At 38.3% G+C, this 20,993-nt stretch overlaps 3 protein-coding genes across 3 annotated transcripts; all 3 read left to right on the top strand.

The window, feature by feature from the left end:
- LOC137962945 (rho GDP-dissociation inhibitor 1-like) lies at positions 1-2,344 on the top strand. Its single transcript, XM_068810088.1, has 5 exons — positions 1-619; positions 709-775; positions 1,266-1,484; positions 1,577-1,701; positions 1,821-2,344. The coding sequence occupies exons 1-5, from the start codon at positions 335-337 to the stop codon at positions 1,905-1,907; spliced, it is 783 nt and encodes a 260-aa protein (XP_068666189.1). The 5' UTR covers positions 1-334; the 3' UTR covers positions 1,908-2,344.
- Positions 2,345-5,420: 3,076 nt separating this feature from the next.
- On the top strand, positions 5,421-7,030 carry LOC137963499 (transcription factor FAMA-like). The gene is made up of 3 exons (XM_068810613.1): positions 5,421-6,089; positions 6,183-6,632; positions 6,737-7,030. Exons 1-3 carry the CDS (start codon positions 5,421-5,423, stop codon positions 6,821-6,823), a joined length of 1,206 nt encoding a protein of 401 aa, XP_068666714.1. The 3' UTR covers positions 6,824-7,030.
- A 3,789-nt stretch (positions 7,031-10,819) lies between these two features.
- LOC137963680 (UPF0664 stress-induced protein C29B12.11c-like) lies at positions 10,820-16,170 on the top strand. Its single transcript, XM_068810841.1, has 5 exons — positions 10,820-11,112; positions 14,278-14,389; positions 15,438-15,509; positions 15,606-15,826; positions 15,904-16,170. Exons 1-5 carry the CDS (start codon positions 11,003-11,005, stop codon positions 16,010-16,012), a joined length of 624 nt encoding a protein of 207 aa, XP_068666942.1. The 5' UTR covers positions 10,820-11,002; the 3' UTR covers positions 16,013-16,170.
- The last annotated feature ends 4,823 nt before the right edge of the window (positions 16,171-20,993 follow it).

The raw sequence follows: 20,993 nt of genomic DNA on the forward strand, positions 1-20,993 counted from the left end.
GTGACTGAGTCAGAGGAGGATTCGAATGAAACACAATAAAAATGGATCTGTGGTAATTCCAAAACAGGTTCAGTGAACGGCCCACTGTCTTCCATCTGTTTCTCTCCTCGGCTTTGGCGGCTTCTCCTCTAAATCTGACTCCATTTTTAACTACTCCCTGCTGCTCCAGATAAGGTCCTCGAGTCACCCAGAAAACCAGGTCTTCCCTCCTCTCTATCAAGCCGCGATACCCACAAATTCTCCCTAGAATTTGGGCTAGAAACAGGGGTGGAACGCGACTTGTTCTTGGTCTCTCTTTTTTCTCTCCCCTCTTCTCTTTTGTTCTTTTAGAAAAATGTCGGCTGTTATTGGAGCTCTCTCTGGCTCCAAGGACATTCCCTTCAATCCTGAGATGGACAATGAAGAAAAGAAGCACGAAGGTGAGCCAAGCGGACCCCGCGAGGGCGAGGAGACGGAAGACGAGAGGGACACGCATGGTCGGAAATTCAGCTGTGCTTCTGTGGTTTCGTCGGATGTCAACGATGAGGATGACGACGACGACGACGACGATGATAAGCCGACTGGTGACATTGCTCTTGGCCCCCAGGTGCCTCTCAAAGAGCAACTTGAACTCGATAAGGTGAGTGAGCGATTCCTCTCCTTTTCCTTTTTTACTCTATTTGTTCCTCTTCGTATGTGTTTTAATATGAATTGGAACGAGTATGTCAGGACGATGAGAGTCTGAGAAGATGGAAGGAGCAACTTTTGGGGAGCGTGGATCTGTCTGCTGTTGGAGGTACTCTGCGTTTCATTTTCTTTCAAAACAAGTCTAGACTGCTGTTCTCGGTCTTTTTCTTGTTTCAATTAGTAGGATGGGATCCAAAATGGCACAGGACATACAAATGTCAAAGTTCTTTTCACCAATGACATCTCTAAAAATGTTTTCTGGAAGAGGAAACTGGACATTAATTACTACCATTATGAAACTGATAACCCACTTGACTTTTGATGAAGTTATAGTTAATAGGCAGGGTCTTGTCTAATAAACATGCTTGTCTGCATTGGTTTCGGCAAACAATTAGGGTTGATACTGTTGTCATTAACCATGTCTTCGTCGTTATTATTACTCCTTGTATTTAAATTTATACACTTCCGTCAAAAATATAATACAATGGCATGACCCATTACCTCCTTCGAAAGAATTGGCAGATGAAACAGGAGTATTTCTGTATATATGAAGTTTGCAGTAAAGAAAAATGAACTTTTGGTTCCTCTGGGCATTGCAGAGCATGCGGAGCCGGAAGTAAAGATCATGAGCTTGACAATTATCACACCTGGTCGGTCTGATCTGGTTCTATCCATCCCCTTCACTGCCAACGACAAGGGTTATGCGTTCGCCCTCAAAGATGGAAGCAAATATCGTCTGAAGTTCACCTTCGTCGTCTCCAACAACATAGTCTCTGGTCTTAAATATACAAACACAGTGTGGAAGACCGGTGTCAGGGGTAAGTCTACCGAAGTTCCTCTCATGTTCACCTTCTCTTCTTCTGTTAGAAAACGTCGAGCATCTAACTGGGTTTTGATCGACGAAACACAGTGGAGAATACAAGAGTCATGTTGGGAACATTTAGTCCTCAAACGGAGCCATACACGTACGAACTAGAAGAAGAGACCACCCCTTCTGGCCTTTTCGCAAGGGGATCCTATTCTGCAAGATCTAAGGTAGGGGGTATCAAAGAAACCTGAAATGGATACCTGAACCCCGATAACTGATTGTTGAGTTGAGCTTTTTTTTTGCAAAATAATTCAATTTCTTGGTGTGTTTCTTGTTCTTTTTCCAGTTTGTGGACGATGATGGCAAGTGTTACTTGGACATCAGTTACTACTTCGAAATCCGGAAGGATTGGCTGTCGAGTTCAGAGAATTGAGACAGAAGAACAATCAGATAATCTGAGCCCATCCTGTAACTCTCCAACTTAAAGAAGATATTCATCCAACCTGCAAGATGACACCCATTTTTTTAAATTCTATTTTGTACACCTCAGTAGGCTTAGAAGAGCAAATTTGTTGCAAATTTCATGATATAAAGTGGAAAGAAGGATGAAGTAACATGAAAACGAAGAGCCTGTCTTGTACTGAAACTACGCCCCCCGTGCCTGTGGGAAAGGGTTAAGATTCTTTGCAAAGAGAAGTTTCTCGCTCTGCACTTCCCTGTACTCGGTCGTTTGTATGGGAATGTTTGGTATCTAATGCTCTGCCAAAGCCTTGCGAATTTCAAGTCGATGCCTTCGTCTCTATCATCTGCCTTTCTGGAATTTGTCTCTGTTCGAGCTGTTTTTTTTTTTTTTGTTTTTTTTTTTCCAGACATGGGTATCTTACTGATCAGGCCATGTGAGTAAAGTCAACACGCTTATATATAATTAATTATGTTTGGCCCAAGGGGAGAAACATTATGCAGCCAGCATTGAGGATTCAACTGATTTAATCAACTTTATCGTAACAAATGCATAAACTAAATAAAAAGAAAAATCACTCTAGAAAGCAAAGAGAGAGAGAGAGAGAGATTAGCATTCCATTCGAGAGTCTTTAATGATTTCTCGTCTCCAACTATCACTTGATTCTCTTCTTACATCACATTCTATGACAAATAAATAATTACAGCCTCAATAGCTATAGCCACGGATCCCCAATTTCTAGTCTTTTAGCCTCAAACCTGTCAAAAAATACATTAAATAAGACATAACAACTCCCCATTTGTCTCAATTATCTTTCCTCTCCCTACTCCTCCTTTCTCTCTCCCATCCCTCTACTACATTCTCCCAACTTCACAACGGTGACTCCTTGCCACTTCGAAATCGGTCTTTAGTACTCCAGTAGTCATTTTAAAGCTTTTAAAAACTAACATTAAAGACAATAAAAGAAATTCAAGCAAATAATAATAATAATAATAATATTTCCTCAATTAAATGAGAAACCGGAGGAGCAATTGTGTTGGTCAATGTTGCTCCCTTTCTCTTTCCTCTCTCTTCCTCTTTCCTTTGTACCCTTTTCTCTTCCTCTCCTTCCCTCCATCCCTTGCCCCTCTAACTCCGTCCAGCCTCAAGACATCTCTTCTCTCCCATTTCCTTCCTCACATCCAATAGAAATAATGACAAAAAAAAAAAAAAACACAAATTTTTTTTTTTTAATTTTAATACAATGAACCTCTATTTATAATAGAGAAAACAACTAGAATCTACATTTGTCCTAGTAAATACTAAAAAATAAGTTTTAAAACAATTGAACAACTCAACATATATGGAAGACTAACATAACTGAAACACCTTTAGCACCTTTAATTGAGACTCATCAGTGAGAACTCTTATTGTGAAACTGCTTGTTTGAGAGTCATGTGAGACACTTTCATATGTGCTCTTCAACGCTTAGATGTGATATTTCAATCTAAACTATTAAATTAGGTTATGTAGATTTTCTAGACCTACTTGAAAATAAATAATTAAACATATAAAGCATAAAATATTTTTGAAAAAAAAATTACAAACAATAATAGCATAGGAAATACCGTAAACTTACTCCACCGATCGGTTCCGGAAAGCTGATGGACGTTGAAGATGAAATGAGAGTCTTTGGCAGCCGAGGAAACGCCAACTCGGTCAAAACTTGGGCAAACAAAAACCCGTCCGATCGCTTCAATTGGCCGGTTGCATCACGAGAACTCTTCATCTTCGTCGCCCTGCAAAGCCGAAACTCTGATACATCCTAGGGTCGGGCCCTTCCACCTTCGGGCATGTGAACTCCCTTCATTATCATCCGGAAACTCGTGATTTGACTTGTCGATAGCTCGAGATTTCTGACTCTCTCGGTCGAGGTACATCCACGTTTATCTCTTGTTTGTTCGGAAGAAACTGAAAAAGAAAAGAAAATTATGAAACTTTACAACTTCCAAGTTGTCAAAAAACTTAAAACACAGTAGTTTTCTCCTCTACTCTGTCACTTTCTATCGAACCTACCAGAGAAAAGATTTGAACAGTTGAACGTGAATGATGCAATATCTTGCTATAGAACAGAGCTGTATGACGGAGGATTCACATAATGTTTATCAAGACCATGATGATAATGATGCATGATAGAGGAAGAAAAAGGAGCTCTTTGAATTTACTATAAATATCTTTTTCTTCGAATCTTAAGATCTCATCTGATCTCCAAGTAAATAGGTATCAATTTATCCTTTTTTTATGTGATTGGAGGGAATAGCCTCATTGTTAATACTTATACACTCCTCGGTTTGATTAGTCTTATTTATTATGAACTTGCTCTGTTCCTTTCTCTCAAGCTGGGAAGAAGCTGCTCTTCTTCTTTGTTGTCACCGCTGGTATACCAATAGAAAAAAGGAAAAGGGAATTAAGGGACAAATGTCACAGGAGGAAGGGGGGAAGGAGTTATGCCACCTCCGAGGAGGAACTCCCACCGGAGGGGAAAATGGGGTTATCTTCTCCCTCGAAGAGAAAGGCACGGAGATGATCCGTCACGTGAGGGGCAATCACTCATTGGAGGAGACTAGGGATCCTCTGGTTCATGCGAGTATCAGGAAATTGGATTTCGTCCTACCACGTAGTCGATTGTTCAGAGATTTGTCTTTTACGCCTTTCCATGTCGTTCATGCATTCTCTGAAAGTCAAACGTAGAAGTCGTAAGACAATTGTAGCTTCTGTATATAGATATTCCATTCATGTTACTGTTTCAGATTGAACAGCTCCGATCAGTTTTTACAGAATAGGATCACCCACTAATCAAAATAATCACCTTTGGCTCCCTAAGCAATTGACGGGCCGTGGGGGCGCGAAGAGGAGCTCAAAACTGACTTTTTTTTTTTTTTTCTTTTAAAATATCTTTTTTCATTAAATGAAGCTCATGAGATGCAGGAGGTGAAAGGGAAAAAGAAAGGAAGAGAGCGTCGTTAGTGCATCCTGTGAAACTAATTAATATAAAGGTGGTGATAGAGGTGGAGCTTAGACTCCCATTTCGTCAATTAATACACGGGCTGCAACTGGTCTTGATCTCTTTATTGATATACCCTCCTGCGGTCTCCAAACATTCACCAGCTTGTAATTCTTTCTTCACGAAAGAAACTGTAATTTTGAGGTTTCCAGAAAAAAGCTAGCCTTCTTCTGTTCATTGGGATCTAACCAAGTGACGGTAAATCCTATCAAAATCTGAGTCTAGAGGAGACAGGTTTTGTTTGTTTTTTCCCTTGGATTGAATGAGGTCATCACTCGCTGCTCGTATTTTATGATGGAGAAGGAAGGAGGCTACGCGGTATTGCTTTTCGGTTTACTGTTCTTTGCATGCTTTCAAAGGCATCTGTGTTTTTTTGTTTGCTCATTTTTTGGGTTCGACTTATAGGCTCCCTTTTAGTGATCATGTTACTTTACTCGGGAATCATGGGCTCCTTGCAGGTATGCCCGTCGGCGAGTTTTCCAGCACTCGACTACCCGATCGATCTACACCAACACCATCATCGACATCAACAACTCGAAAACATCGTCGAGAATTCGTCTATGGTTGATTACTTGCTGAACAATCCTCCGCCGCCTCATAGCTCCACGTCTCTCGACAAATTGAGCTTCGCCGACGTCAAACAATTTGCGGATTTCGGACCCAAGTTAGGTTTGAACCAGCCGAAGATCTCCGGCGAGTACAACGGGTTAGATCCTGTTTACTTCCTTAAGTTCCCTGTGTTGAACGACAAACCGCAGGACCCTCTGAGCACTCAGCCTCAGCCTTTGGCCGTCGAAAATGGTCAGAGGTTCAACGAGATGAGCATAGAGAGTGAGGGGGCGGCGGTTTTAGAAGAAAGAGAGGAAGGAAGAGGAGAGGAGGAAGAAGAAGGGCGCGAGAGCACATCCACACGATTGCGACTTCTTGGTGGTGTTAGTGCAGGTGGGAACGATGGAAAGAACCGGCGGAAGAGACAGAGAACGTTGAAGACAAACGAGGAGGTGGAGAGCCAGCGGAAGACTCATATCGCCGTCGAGCGAAATCGGCGCAAGCAAATGAACGAACATCTCCGGGTGTTACGATCTCTCATGCCGGGTTCCTACGTGCAAAGGGTACGTAATGCGTGGAATTTTTTCTAAGAAACCATGATTCAGTTTAATGGATGTCGGCCAGTTCATTTATTTTTGGGTTTCTCGATTGGTTAGGGCGACCAAGCTTCAATTATCGGCGGTGCCATCGAGTTCGTGAGGGAGTTAGAACAACTTCTACAGTGCTTGGAATCCAAGAAGCGGCGGAAACTGTTTGGTAGTGAAGCCGAGCTGCGGACCATCGGAGAGACTCCTCCGCCTCTAGCCATTCATGAGCCTGCTTCCCAGACGCCATTTTTCCCGTCAATGCCTGCTCCATCGAACGACCAGATGAAGATCCTGGACTTCGACGGCGGCCTTCGCGAGGAGTCCGCCGAAATCAAATCTTGCTTGGGCGACATCGAGGTGAAGCTGTTAGGATTCGATGCCACGATCAAGATCCTCTCCCGAAGAAGGCCGGGGCAGCTCCTGATGATGATAGCGGCACTAGAGGATCTCGAGTTCAACATCCTCCACACCAACATCACCACGATCGAACAAACCGTGCTTTATTCTTTCAACGTAAAGGTAAAGACTAAAGAGCGTGCGTTCATATGGTCTTTTCAAATCTCAAACCACCAAATCCCACATACAATCAAACTCACTGGGTTCTATTTTGGCGCTATGATCAGATTGCAGGAGAATCAAGATTTACCGCGGAAGATATCGCAAATTCTGTTCAACAGATATTGAATTTCATCCATGCAAGCTGCTTATGACGTGTTTTTTTTTCTTCCAAGCTTGCTTTGTTCTGCAATTCCGTTTTAACGAGTAAATCAAAATCCATGCTGCTTCACGCACTTCAACTGTTCATTGACGCTTCTGGGGATCCATGAATGAAAACTCCTTACAGAGAGGAGACAGGCTCTGCATTGGTTGTAGCCCATTAAAAATATTTTGACCTTTTGTGAATTGAAGTCAACTGCCGACGCAAATGGAACCCACGGGTTGACCTGTCAGAAATGATTTTGTTAGTATTAGTTCCCATTCGACATGGAGTGAGATGGATTGATAGTCGACGGGCGCAGAAGACCAGAAAAAAATCTGACACAGCCGTTGTGTTGATTGATTGGAGTTTTCAATTATTTTCAGTGCTCTCTGGCCCCGGTTCTGATCCTGATCATGCTACCTTCCAAATCTAAGAAATCTACGCGCAAATCGAAAAATCTTCTATTTGGTATCTAGAACGCAGTGTCTGGTTGGCACACCTACAGCTACTAATTCGTAATTGGGTGAACTTCACTTCCCTGTTCACATAGGTTTTGTTAGTTTATTGTTTTGTGATCGTGCTTTTGTTTTTTTATATTCACTTATGTTATTTTAATTTTATTTATTTATTTTAAATAATTTATTCTAGTCACACGTAATTAGAATATTAATTTAAAATAAACTATAATAATTAATTTTTTTAATTATCCAGTTGATATAATTAATTAAACCATTAGTTTTTCATTTTGTGTTAATATATTATTAATTAATAATATGTAAAAATATATATTATGTTATTAATAAATTAATAAATTTATATATTTATTTATTATGTATTTTTTATTTTTTATTAAAATAGTGAGTTTTAATGTTAAAATATATCTTATGTTATTGCAAAATAGTTTATTTATGTATTATATTCACTTATGTTATTTTTAATTTTTTTTTATTTTAAATAATTTATTCTATTCACACGTAATTAGTATATTAATTTACAATAAAGTGTAATCATTAATTGGTTTAATTATCCAATTGCTATAATTAATTAAATAATTAGGTTTATGTATTATATTTGCTTATGTTATTTTTTAATTTTTTTATTAATTTTTAATAATTTATTCTAGTCACATGTAATTATTGTTTTAATTTATAATAAACTATAATCATTAAGTAATATAATATAATTTTTCATTTATTAGGATATTATTGTTTTAATACAACATGTTAAATCACTTATAAGTGTAGTAACCATGTTTATTTTGGTTAATTATATGTTTAGATATATATGCTATTTAAGTATATTATAAAAGGTTAATCATTCTCTTTTTTATATCATACTTTTCATTTGGGGGCACTAACATTGGAATCTGTTTTCCAATGCACTTGAACTCGTCTACACTAACACCCAAGGATGAGTTAAAGTTGAATCAATTCATTTAAGATGAAATAAATTTTTCACTTCATTTCAAGTTTATCGCGGACAGACTCCATTTTTTTTATTCACACAGGTTTTATTAGTTTATTGTATTTGCATCAATCTCATTATCTCCTTTCATCATTAAAATTTTATAAAAATAAGAAAAAAATCCAATGAACATGAATACAGTAAATAAATGTAAAATATGAAAGAATTATTTTTAAGTCATTCAATTTAAATTTGATGATTAAACTAAAACAATTTGGTAAACGAAATAGAAGATGCTATCTTGTTATCCATTTGTTTACTTGATCACCATTAAATGCTAAATAAATGGATAAAATAAAATATAATTATAAATCGAAATAATATTCATACAAACAAGTAATATTGATATAAAAAAAAAGGATAGTTAATATGTGTAAAGATTGGAGAAAATGGTGTGAAGTCATTCAACCTTCCTCCCTAGCTTGGGTTTTTCTCTTGTATGGTGACCCAATGGGGGTAAGTTACCACACTTTTTTTTAATATTTCCTGTAAACCATGGGAGGGAGGAAGGAGGGTCCTGCTTCCTCTTTTTTCAATCTTTGTCTTTTATAATCCAAATAAAAGATAGGGTAGTAGCTTCCTCATGTTCACTAGTGTGACTTGCACAGTGTGTTACCCTTCCCTCTCTTTAAAGTTTAGACAAATAAAGGTAAATTAGAACAATTTCATACCTAAATTGTGCTAAGTTGTAGAATGATAATTGACAAGGAGGATAATGGTATTGGATTAGGGGTTAGCAGGAGAATGTTAGGGTAAGGAAGAGAATATTATCGCAACCAACTAACATTACTAACTAGACCTATAAAAGAGATTTCCAGACACTCTTGCTTTGACCTACAAAGAGATTTTTCAGCAGCTTGCTAGCCACTCTTATCTAGACCCACACAAAAAAAAAAAAAAATAACAACACATGCCCACATAAGGACTAATAGTAAGCAATAATTAGGTACACTTAGACTCACAAAGGGGTTTTTAGGCATGCTTACCAACACAAGGATTTATACCTCTTACAATAACAAACAAGGTTTTTTAGCTTATGCCATTAAATTAATTTCAACATCTAAGTAAGAACACAACTTACATACATAAGGGGCTTATTAGTAGCTAATCCTCAGGCATAAAGGTTTTCACTACAATTGAGAGGAAAAGTGGTCTTGCATATGCAAGGATTGACCAATGCTGGTAAGGGTTACTTGCTTACTGTTCAACCTTTTACATATGCCTCTTAATTAGGCATATTCCACCATATATGCTAGGATGGATAAGCTCAACCAACCCCGTCTATGTACACTTTATTATAGCAATTCAGTAAGTCCTTAATAATTTGATTATGAAAATTTAAGCTCGTAATAAATCTTGGGTAGTTTTTTTAAGTAGGGGGATATGTAAAAGCAACTCAAATCAAATATCAAGCTCACAATTCAAGCCTACAAGTAATGTTCTAATAAATTTGAAGATTTCAAAGTAGAAAATATTTTTTCTAAGGATTTTATAATATTTTATTATATATAAGAATAATATCATTCTTACATTTATGTATATATGATAATGTGATTTCTTATATTTTTATAGTTTATAAAATTTTAGTATTTTTTTACTTGATTACCTTTTTTACTATTTGATAAAAGAGGAAAATAAATGGGTATCTGGAACACTTTGTTCTTTATATAAACAATATTAATTTTCTTTCCATACTTTCAATAAAAAATATATTTTCTACATTATACGCAGATGTGTATACATTATACACGTGTCATTGTCACTTGTTTCCATTAGTAAGATTGTGAATCAATACGTATTTGGGAAAGTAAATCAATAAGGAGTTTTACATTATACACATAGATGTGTAGACACGTGTGATTGTCACTTGTTTCCATTAGTAAGAATGTGAATCAATAAGTTTTTGAGAGAAGCTAAATCAATGAGTATATAACCATAAAGAAATTTGAAATAAGAAATGGAATGACATTGTATCCAATATTCCACTTACTTTTTTTAATGGAAATGGCTAAAATTATTCTATACTAATATATCATTAAATAGAACAACATATTTATTCTGTTTTGTTTATATACCTTTTACATCCCTATGGACAATGTTATAAAAAATTAATTCCTCGATTTACCAATTTCGATTAAATTTGACTTTTTTGATTCATTAGTTGACCCGAAATTTGATTTTGCCCTGGCAAGGGGGCAAGGGGCAGAGTGTGTGTGTGTAAGTGAATTTTAATGTGTTATGGGATAAAATTTATTACACCTGATTCCTTATCTCCCGTTTATTAGGAAAATATAAAAACTAAATTTAATTGCTTAAAAGACAAAAAATAACTGTAAAAACTTTTTAAAATTTTTTATCATATAAATTAATAAAATATTTTTTTTCATCGCTTCCTTAGTGAAACCGTGAGAGAGTCACTCCAGTTGTCAATCGTCATGTATTGAACTCCACGTGTAGGCCGTACGTTTGGTCTTCATTTGTCCATTAGTTCTGTAAAAGAGCAACGACTTTACTCTTTTACGCTGTACAACGGTTGCATAGAAGAAACCGGTTGGAACCCGCAAGAAAGGCGGCTTGTGAGACTAGAGACAGCTCGAGCGGGATCTAGAGCCTCCCCTCTCATTCCTTCCTTTCTCCGCCAACTCCCATTTATATGTCTCCCAGGCTTTCCAATTAAAATTCCGACTAGAACTTTCTCCATCTCACTCCATAAGCTCCTCTGTTGATGGCGCTCAACCCTCAACTCTTCGGCAACGGGATGCCCGTTCCCTTCGTCAACGAGATGTTCGTCTTGCATCGCGACGGCGTCGAATTCGAAATCGACAAGATTCCTGGGTCTACCTCTATCTATATGACTCTCTCTCTCTCTCTCTCTCTCTCTCTCTCTTGCTTTCCCTATTAGAATCGAGTTTCCTTGTTGAGTAATTGACTATTGTCTGGAATGTTCGCACTTGTGTCATTTTCCCTTTCCATTTTCAAATTGTGCTCATTTTCCCTTTCCATTTACAATTTGTGCTTGTTGCCACATATTTAGGGAAAGTGATGCCTTTGTTTACTTCTAACCATAGCCGTTTGTTAGTTTGACATAGAAATTATGGTACTATCAGTTCTTGGATCAAGAAGAAAGCATTGTAATTAACTATGAGTAATAACTTCTAGGTCTTATTTGGCTAAAGAGTGGAGGCAAAATTATGTTTTTCACATTAGTTTGTCTATGTCTGGTCATGTAGAAGGATCTCTAAGATTAGTCCACATGATTGTTGGATTAAAAAGATATGTGTTCTATTTTAGCTAATGATTTTGTGATGAACCTGAACCTTAACTTTAATATGATATAATTGTAGGTACCTGTGCATGGGTCTCTACCCAATATTGTCTATGTGCAGGAGCATTTTATAGGACCCATTCACGTATGAATGCTAAGAATAGCCCCACATAGATATAGGATTGAAAATATCATATGGTTATTACTTTGGAAAAGAACTTATAATTTGGCTAGTATTTTTGAGTTGAACTTGGACTCAGCTTTAACAGGATATTAGAATTTCGTGAGTGTCAAAGCCTATGGAGAACAAAGGGAAAAAAATTGCTGAAGGAAATAGCTACTGTAGAAATAGTACAAGAGTCATGTAACTCAACTGTATGATGGAAGCAAAAGTGCTTCATCCATTAGGTACTGAATGATGCAGTCCTATAAGTATATGGGGATGGTTTCATGTCAAACTTGTGGACAAATTCATATGTAGAAGGGGAGGAATCTGAGGTGTTGATGATACAAACACAATTGCAGATAGGGTAACCATGAGAAAGGGGAACCACATTGAGAGCAATTGAAAATTTCAAGACTTCATTCCATTGAGTTATTTTCTGATGGCGTTTTGAAAGCATTGGTTGATAAGCATGTGAAAACTAGTCTGTCGTTCATTTTAACAATTAAACAGAAATTGTTGACATTTCAAGCGGTCAAGCAATTCAGACAAGGATAAGCTTTATAGCATTCTCTCTTGGTTCAGCGAGTTAGTGAACTGCCTTTGCAATAGGTCCCTTGAGCTTCAGTGCAGTTAGACAACATCAAATGATAGAAGTCAGCCTTAACCTATATAATCCTCATTAGAACTTGCAATAGGCCCCTTGAGCTTCAGTGCAGTTAGACAACATCAAAACACAAAAGATATAAGTCAGCCTTAACCTTTATAACCCTCATTAGAACTCGAACCAGTCACGAAAGAGCAAGTGGTTTATCCCATTGATGACGTCCCAGGTGGGTAGGTCTACTTGGTGCAGTAATACCTGAATGTGCAAGTGTAGCATTGGCCGAGGAAGAAGAACCAGGCTGTGTCTGGGAAGGAGCAGCTGAATAAGTATCAAATATTTGCATGAGCTTTTCTATCTCTTCTCTAAGACTCATGACTGGATCATTTTCAACATTTCTACCTTCACCACTATTCCCATGAGAAGTCTGATTGGCCCATACTGGCTTTGATACATTAAGAAAAGATCACCTACGTACTGGTAAACGAAGACCACCTCGACAGATGCTTCTGGGCAGAAGGCGATAGGCAAAATGAAGCAGAACAAATGAGCCATTGGGCTCGGTGGTCACTAATAGGTTTCTTTTGAGTGAGGTGCCCAGGTGCGAGAGATAAAAAAAGCAACTTCCTGAGTTTTACGTGACCTGATGAGTGTTCAACTTAATTAACATTTTTTTGCTAGGGTTGACCTGCGAATTGATATTGGAAGGTGTGAGGAAGATCTTCAAATTTTTCGATAAAGAAGTAAAAGAAGAATTTGAATTATTTTAACAGTGAGTATGTTGATGAAAATTTTCTTGCTTCAAGTGTTGGGCATTTAGATTTCTGAGTCATGGTGCTTTCTTTGAGATGATGATCTAGGTCTGAGCAACCTAATAGTTTCTTTCTTAGTACAGAAATAGCAACAGAGGAATGGACATGTTTTACTGTCATGGGTTTGCTTGATAATCTCAGTTATGGGTTGTAACATCTTGGATAGTGCAAAAGCATTTCCTAAATTTAGCCCTCATCTTTAGATGATTGTAACTGAAAAAAGAATCTGGGGTATGAGCCTACTTGACCTATGCAACAGATATATCCCCTGCTCTGCTATGTTAATTGCTTACCAAGACCTCCTCGATAAACTAACAGTAATCCGAATATATTGTTGGCATTCAATTGAGGATCCAGCACCATCTATACCAATAAAAATGTACTTGTCGTGTTTCAAAAAGAATCTCATGTAATGACTTCCAGTTTTTTCATATTGTTCTAATGACACCATCCCCAAAATAAAAAGATAAAACAGTAAGAATGTTGTAACTCTAATCGTGGGGTTTTGCGAACTAGGATGATAAGTTTGAATAATTAATTAGTAATACTTATGCATGAACTGACAGGTCAAGTGGATGGCATCAGCCAAAGGGCTTACATTTTTATTTTATTTTTTGAAATTGTGAATAGCTTTGAACATATGATACCGAGTCTAGGGGAGGAGGATCCTCAAGCCTCAATTATATGGGAGGGAAGGAGTAGTCTGTAGAAGCATGCTTTTGAGAAGTTGGAAACTACCACTTTGGCCAAGATCTCTGATGCTGTTGGCGGGTCTATGAGTATGCTGCCACACATTTTGCAAAAGTATATGAGAGTAAATGGTGGGATGGGGTTTGTTGTCTTTGCATTAGTAATGAGCAAGAAATTATTAGGGCTCCTGAGATTGTGCATGCTTAGTTCAGGATAGGTTGCATTTCATATGCTTACAAGTGTTACTGGAATGATACCTAATATATTTTCTGTTTTATACTTTTCTAGACCATTAGAATGCTACCCATCGTTGTCATGTAGTGTTCTGCTATAAGAAGTTGTTGTGACATGCACCATCTTATGAGCTGGAAGTTCATGCTTGAAAATTTTCTGTACAGCCTGATAGTCATTTTTATGGTTTCACTGAGAAGTTTATGACTTTGTGCTTTGTTCATGTTTCAATCAGAACACACGGTGGTAAGGTCAAGGCAAAGGGAACCATCTATTTGTCAAATATACGCATGGTGTTTGTTGTGAATAAACCAGTTGGGGATTTCATTTCTTTTGATATACCACTGGTATGCATTATCACTGAGAACTTTTCTTGTTATCTGCTTCGAAGATCAAGGTTGTGCATATGGATCCTTCCCTTTTTCTTTCTTTTCTTTCTCTTTTTGAATGTCGATTTACTTTGCCTTTGTGGTTGTGCATAATAATTCGTTTGCTCTTTCAATATGCTTACATGTCTGCATTATGGAGGTTTAATCATGATTTTTTGCTTAAGGAGAGCTTGGTTCTGTGGTCTTCAATATTCAAATGAAAAAAAAAAAAAGTATAACTTTATTTGCACTTATAATTGCCCCATAAATGTAGCAGTGAAAATAGTTACTTACAACTGACTTGAATTTTTCATTTGCGCTCTCTCTCTCTCTCTCTCTCAAAAAAAGAAGAAGTTACTTATAAGTGACTTGACTACCTTACCCTTATACCTAAATTCTATGATACAACAGATGTTATTTAATGCATGAGTAGGGAATGATATCGGAAACCATGTTTATACCATTGGCTTCAGATCGTATGGAGTGATAAGTTCCAATGCAGAATCAATTAGATAGGGAGCTTTTTTGGAGTACAGGTAGAATTTGTAAGTTAATGTGAATGTCCAGTAACCACAGTTCCAAGCAGGATTTTACTCACGAGTAATGCCTTAAAAGGATTTAGTGTGACTAGCAAATGGTTGTACATACTTGTTGGAGCCCTTTGACCAGCAGAAAGTCATCTTACTGATTGAAGGAGACGATGCAGCAGAGGTTTTGAAACTTTAAGGTTTGCCCATTAACCATTCTGAAGGATCATGACCCCCTGAAAGTGAATATTACTCTAAAGAATAAGGAAATTAGAGTCTCTTATGCTGTCATTTTTGAGGCAAGGCTCTGAGATTGCGATGATGGTGACAAGAAATTTATATGACTAGATACAACGGTTAACTGCTGGTCCTTTGCATAACTTGATGTGATAACATTTCATTAAGAAAACTGAAAGAATTACATTCTTAGTTTGATTATTAACTCTTGACCATTTCCAAAAAATGAAAACAAAAATTATCCGGAATTCTTCTCTTTGCAGCTTTTTGTACGTGATGAAAAATTTAATCAGCCAATATTCTACTGCAACAACATATCAGGGCAAGTGGAACCAGTGAGTATATGAAAAAACCCTCATCATCTTTGTTTTAGTTATTGATTTCTATATTCATGTCCAGTTTTGATCTTAATTCCAATGGTAAAAATCCAGGTTGTGCCAGATGACCAGCATCGTGCCCTTTACTCGACTCACTCCTTCAAGATCATTTTCAAGGAAGGTGGCTGTGGGACGTTTGTCCCACTTTTCCTCAATTTGATAGCTTCTGTGAGACGGTATAATCAGCAGTTTGCACACCCCTCTCCTGACTCCTCGTCCCAACTGGATCCATTGCTAGCAGCTCAAACACCAGTTGATGAGATGATGAGACACGCGTATGTGGTCTGTTCTTGTAGATCTCCAGAGTAGCTTAGACGAAGGTTCTTCTAATTCAAGTGTGTGTTTTCTGCAGGTATGTGGATCCTAATGATCCCACAAAAATCTTCTTACAACAGCCCACACCAGATTGTCAACTTAGGCGTAGGGCATATCATTCTCAGCCTCCAGAAAGCTCGATATGATTGGGTGACCCTACGTTTTTCTTGTATAGTGTGGCAACGTTTTGGATTGTGATGAAAAAGGTACAGATGTCACAATTTGGTGTACTGGGTTGCGTGTTATACACTTTAATTGTCGCTCTATTTGCCTTTGCCTTGGCCGTTAAAGGACGTTTGTCTTATCTGTACGCGTTCGATTGGGTTCTTTGGAGAAAAAAGACCGACTGATCCATCAACTCTGCGGCCGGAGCTTGGGCTTTGGTACCAGGTATCCAGTTGGAGAAAATCGATCAAGGCCAATTCTTGATTTGCGGTTCGCCAGAGGTTCAAGATGGCCTTGATGAAGGGGGTGGATTCCTTTGTTTTATGCGAGTCTCTCTTAATTGCTGCAAGTTGGCCTCAGTATGTCTCAGCAAATTAGTTTAGTTGAATTAACTAGCCTACGAAAAATTACTGCGTCCCTCTTCGCCAGAGATGGGGCAAGGGGCTGACTTCCAACTGGGGTTTAGAAATCCAATGCTATTATAAGTTTTAAGTGGGACGGGGATAAGGAAAAAAAGGAAAAACAGAACAAAATACGATAGTATTAGATTAAACCCTTACATAGATCTAATATAAAAAATCATTTTGGTGCAAAACATGCCAAATATTATCTTAACTGTTGATTGAACGGTTAAGATAGTTGTTATTTCGTATATTTCGCTCCAAATTGATTTTTTTAAGTAGCCATAACAATCTCTGCTGCAGCACTGTGGGATGTCTTTCGACTGCCCAACTCTGTCTACCGGACCTTTGATCTTCGTTGTTGGCGATATGTGCACAGTTCTGACCGTGACTAATTAAACTGTCATGAACGATGATTCCATCCATTGTTCACTGATCACGTACAGGATGCTTTGTCAGCAGAGTAGTTGAGAATTGAGATAAGTCGGGAACAGAGATGATGGATAATTGGGCAATTTCGGAGATTCAGTCTTTCGCATCGTCTGCTCGTTATAATACTATTATGCTTCGCAGATAACTGATTACTATTGCAAACCAATCAAAACGCCCTCAAAACTTGTCAAATTCTTTCTCAGCCTCCAACAAAATATGGAGGAATGATTGCAGTGGCCCAGTGGCAAATGGGTGGTCACAATCACAGTCACATGCTCAAATCCAGGGTACACTCATCTTCGATTCCTATGGGATTCTTTGGTTGTTTGCGTCGACATCCGTCTTCTCGGATCCCAGTCAACAAATCAAAGCCACTTCCGTGTCAGATTTGGATCTAACGGCAATGGAATTGATCTGTTGACACCCTTTCAACTCTGCAATTTGTTCGTTCATTTAGGGAATACTCGATTTGAATAGTCAAAGCGGGAATTTTTTGTTTTATTTATAAGGTTGGCGTCATGAACACTCAACCTCATTAAACCCATTTCACCTTATATATTCCCTCCCGAGGTCTTCTGTCTCCGAGTGATTTTTCACAGTAAAAAACAGAAACAGTAAGATTTTCGGTGAATCTCTTTGAATGATTGATTTTCAGAGAGAGAGAAATCTTAATGCTTCAAGTGAGAAGCTTTTGTGCGACCGATACAGTGAGAAGAATATTCTTTCCCCCGCCACGACATTGCTGCCGAAACAAAGTTTTTTGTACTTACCATCATTGTGCTGCTCCAATGCTGCATGATTCCTTTCCGTTGGGAGTCTCTATCCTCAGTGTAGAGAGAGAAACCAGAGAAGGAAGAAGGGAGTTGTATCCTCAGCGTAGAGGGAGAGAGCAGAGGAGAGGAAGAAGGAACACCTCTACAAAGGCTTTGTTTGGTTCATTTTATTACTGACCAGTGTTGTATTTGATTTGTGTTGTTTCTAACCGGTGCTATTTGAGCGTCGACGAGTCTCAAGATCTTCATACAGGTTACATTGTTCCTTTTACAGATTTGTATTTATTATTATCTGTAGTGGTAGATTAATGTATGAATTTGTATGAGAAGGAAATTGTAAACATTGTGGACTATATTCCCTATAAAGAATTATCTGCAGCAGTTGTGGACGTAACCCGATTTGGGTGAACCACGTTAAATCTGTGTATTTTATTATTGCTCCCTTGGTATAATCTAACTGTATAATCCTATCAAAATGGTATCAAAGCTAGGTTATACAGAAAGTCAGATTTGAGACGGAGCAATGGCAGCAGATAAAGGGAAGTTAAGGATTTAAAAGTTCAATAGGGAGGATTTTGGTTTTTGGAAAATGCTGATAGAGGATTACCTATATCAGAAAAATTTATACCTACCGCTTGATGGAGTGAAGCTAGACAGTATGAAGGATGAAGAGTGGAACCTCCTTGATAGGAAAGCCCTTGGATTTATCTGACTGTCGTTATCCCGCAATGTTGCATTTAACATAGCAAAAGAGAAGACCACAGCAGGTCTCATGAAGGCTCTCGCCAATATATACGAGAAGCCGTCAGCCTCAAATAAGGTACGTTTGATGAGGCGACTGTTCAATTTGCGGATGACAAAAGAAGCATCTGTAGCTCAACATATAAACGAACTCAATATCATTACAACCCAATTGAGTTCAGTCGAAATTGAATTCGACGATGAAGTACAAGCATTGATACTTTTGTCTTCCCTGCTAGAGAGTTGGAAAACCACTGTTACAGCAGTGAGCAGCTCGTCAGGAAGCAACAAGTTAAAATTCAATGATGTACGTGATCTAGTTCTCAGTGAAGAAATCAGAAGAAAATCGTCGGGTGAAGGGACGATTTCTTCAGCATTGTCTACAGAGGCAAGAGGAAAAAGTAGAGGAAATAGACCTGGAAGGTCAACTCATCGAGGCACTTCTCAGAATTGAAGGTCTCAATCAAGAAACCCAAACAAACCTCAGAAAAGAAGGTCTCAATCCAGAAACCCAAACAAATCTCAGAACTCAAGTGTCAAGTGTTGGAACTGCAGGAAAATCGGGCACTACCAAAGTCATTGTAATAGTGCACCGAAGGATCAGGAGGCGAAGGTAGAAGCAAATGTTGCTTCCTCTTCAGGGAATGATGCTACATTGATATGCTCACTGGAGAGCAAGGAGGAGTCTTGGGTATTAGACTCTAGAGCATCGTTCCATGCTACCTCGCGGAAAGAACTCTTCGAGAAATATGTGTTTAAGAACCTTTGTAAGGTATATCTCAGTGATGATCAACCGTGCGATATTGTAGGCAAAGGTGTAGTGAAGATCCAGTTGAATGAATCTGTATGGGAGCTGAAAAATGTCAGGCACATTCCCGACCTAAGAAAGAACTTAATCTCAGTAGAGCAACTAGCCAGTGAAGGCTACACCACGACCTTCCATGGTGATGATTGGAAGATTGCGAAGCGTGCATTGGTGGTTGCACGAGGAAAGAAGAGTGGTACTCTCTACATGACAACACAAGCATGTTGTACCATTGCTGCTGTAACAAGCAACCAAGGTTCAAGCACCAAAGACTTGGCCACATGAGTGAGAAAGGAATGAAGATTATGCATTCCATGGGGAAACTATAAGAGCTACAGTCAGTAGAAATTGACATGTGTGAGGATTGCATACTTGGAAAGCAGAAGAGAGTTAATTTTCATACACATGGCAGAGCTCCGAAGAAGAAAAGGCTAGAGCTCGTTCATTCTAATGTTTAGGGGCCAACAACTGTTTCATCCATTGGTGGAAAACACTACTTCGCGACATTCATCGATGATCATTCATGGAAAGTATGAGTTTATTTCTTAAGTCACAAGTCTGAAGTGTTTGATACCTTCAGAAAATGGAAAGCCATGGTTAAAAATGAAATAGGGCGAAAGATAAAAAAAAGCTGAGAACTGATAATGGTGGTAAATATGAAGATACCAGATTCAAAAAGTTATGTTATGATCATGGACCCACATGGAGAGAACCGTGTCAGGTACGCCTCAGCACAATGGTGTAGCTGAGCGTATGAACGAAACTTTGATTGAGAGTCAGAAGTATGTGTATACAGTCAGGCCTGCCAAAGCAATTCTGGGCAAAAGCAATCAACACAGCAGCTTATTTGATCAACCGAGGTCCATCAGCTCCACTGGAGTAAAAAATACCAGAAGAAGTATGGAGCGAAAAAGAAGTAAGACTCTCACGCCTTAAAGTTTTCGGTTGTATGGCATATGTGCATATCAATGATCAAGGCAGGAATAAGTTTGATCCCAAAACCAAGAAATATACCTTCCTCGGTTATGGTGAGGATGAGTTTGGATACCGTATATGGGATGATAAAAACAAAAAGGTGATCCGCAGTAGAGATGTGATTTTCAGTGAAAAGATAAAGTATAAGGACATACATACTGTAGATGATAGTAACTCAGTAAAGAGTGGGCCAGTATATGCAGATGTGGATGATGTCCCAGATAATTCTATAGCTAGCCCTCAGCCAGAGGAATCTGTTGAGCAGAATAGCGTACAGCAGTCCGACATATATCAATCCCCTGTTCCAACTCTGATATTGAGAAGATCTTCTCGACCTCATGAGCCTAACAGGAGATACATCAATTATCTACTGTTGACTGATGGAGGAGAACCTGAATGCTATGAAGAGGCATGTCAGACTGAATATGTTAGCAAGTAGGAACTTGATATGAAAGATGAGATGAATTCTCTAATCTCCAACAAGACATGGGAACTAGTTGAGCTACCCATAGGGAAGAAGGCCCTCCATAACGAATGGATGTATCGGGTGAAAGAGGAGCACGATGGCTCTAAGAGATACAAAGCCCGATTGGTTATCAAAGGATTCCAACAGAAGGAAGGAATCGATTACACTGACATCTCCTCTCCCGTTGTGAACCTCATCACTATCAGAACAATGTTGACCATTGTTTCCATTGACGATCTTTATCTAGAGCAGTTAGATGTGAAAACTGCATTTCTTCACGGAGACTTGGATGAGGAGTTATATATGCATCAACCAAAAGGTTTCTCAAAAAAGGAGAAAAAAAAATATGGTGTGCAAACTCCAAAAGAG

The sequence above is a fragment of the Aristolochia californica genome, unplaced genomic scaffold (genome assembly GCF_029961685.1).
Source record: "Aristolochia californica isolate CCGP_79_NKW_82.1479 unplaced genomic scaffold, dmAriCali1.0.hap1 SCAF_4, whole genome shotgun sequence".
NCBI classification, from domain to species: domain Eukaryota; kingdom Viridiplantae; phylum Streptophyta; class Magnoliopsida; order Piperales; family Aristolochiaceae; genus Aristolochia; species Aristolochia californica.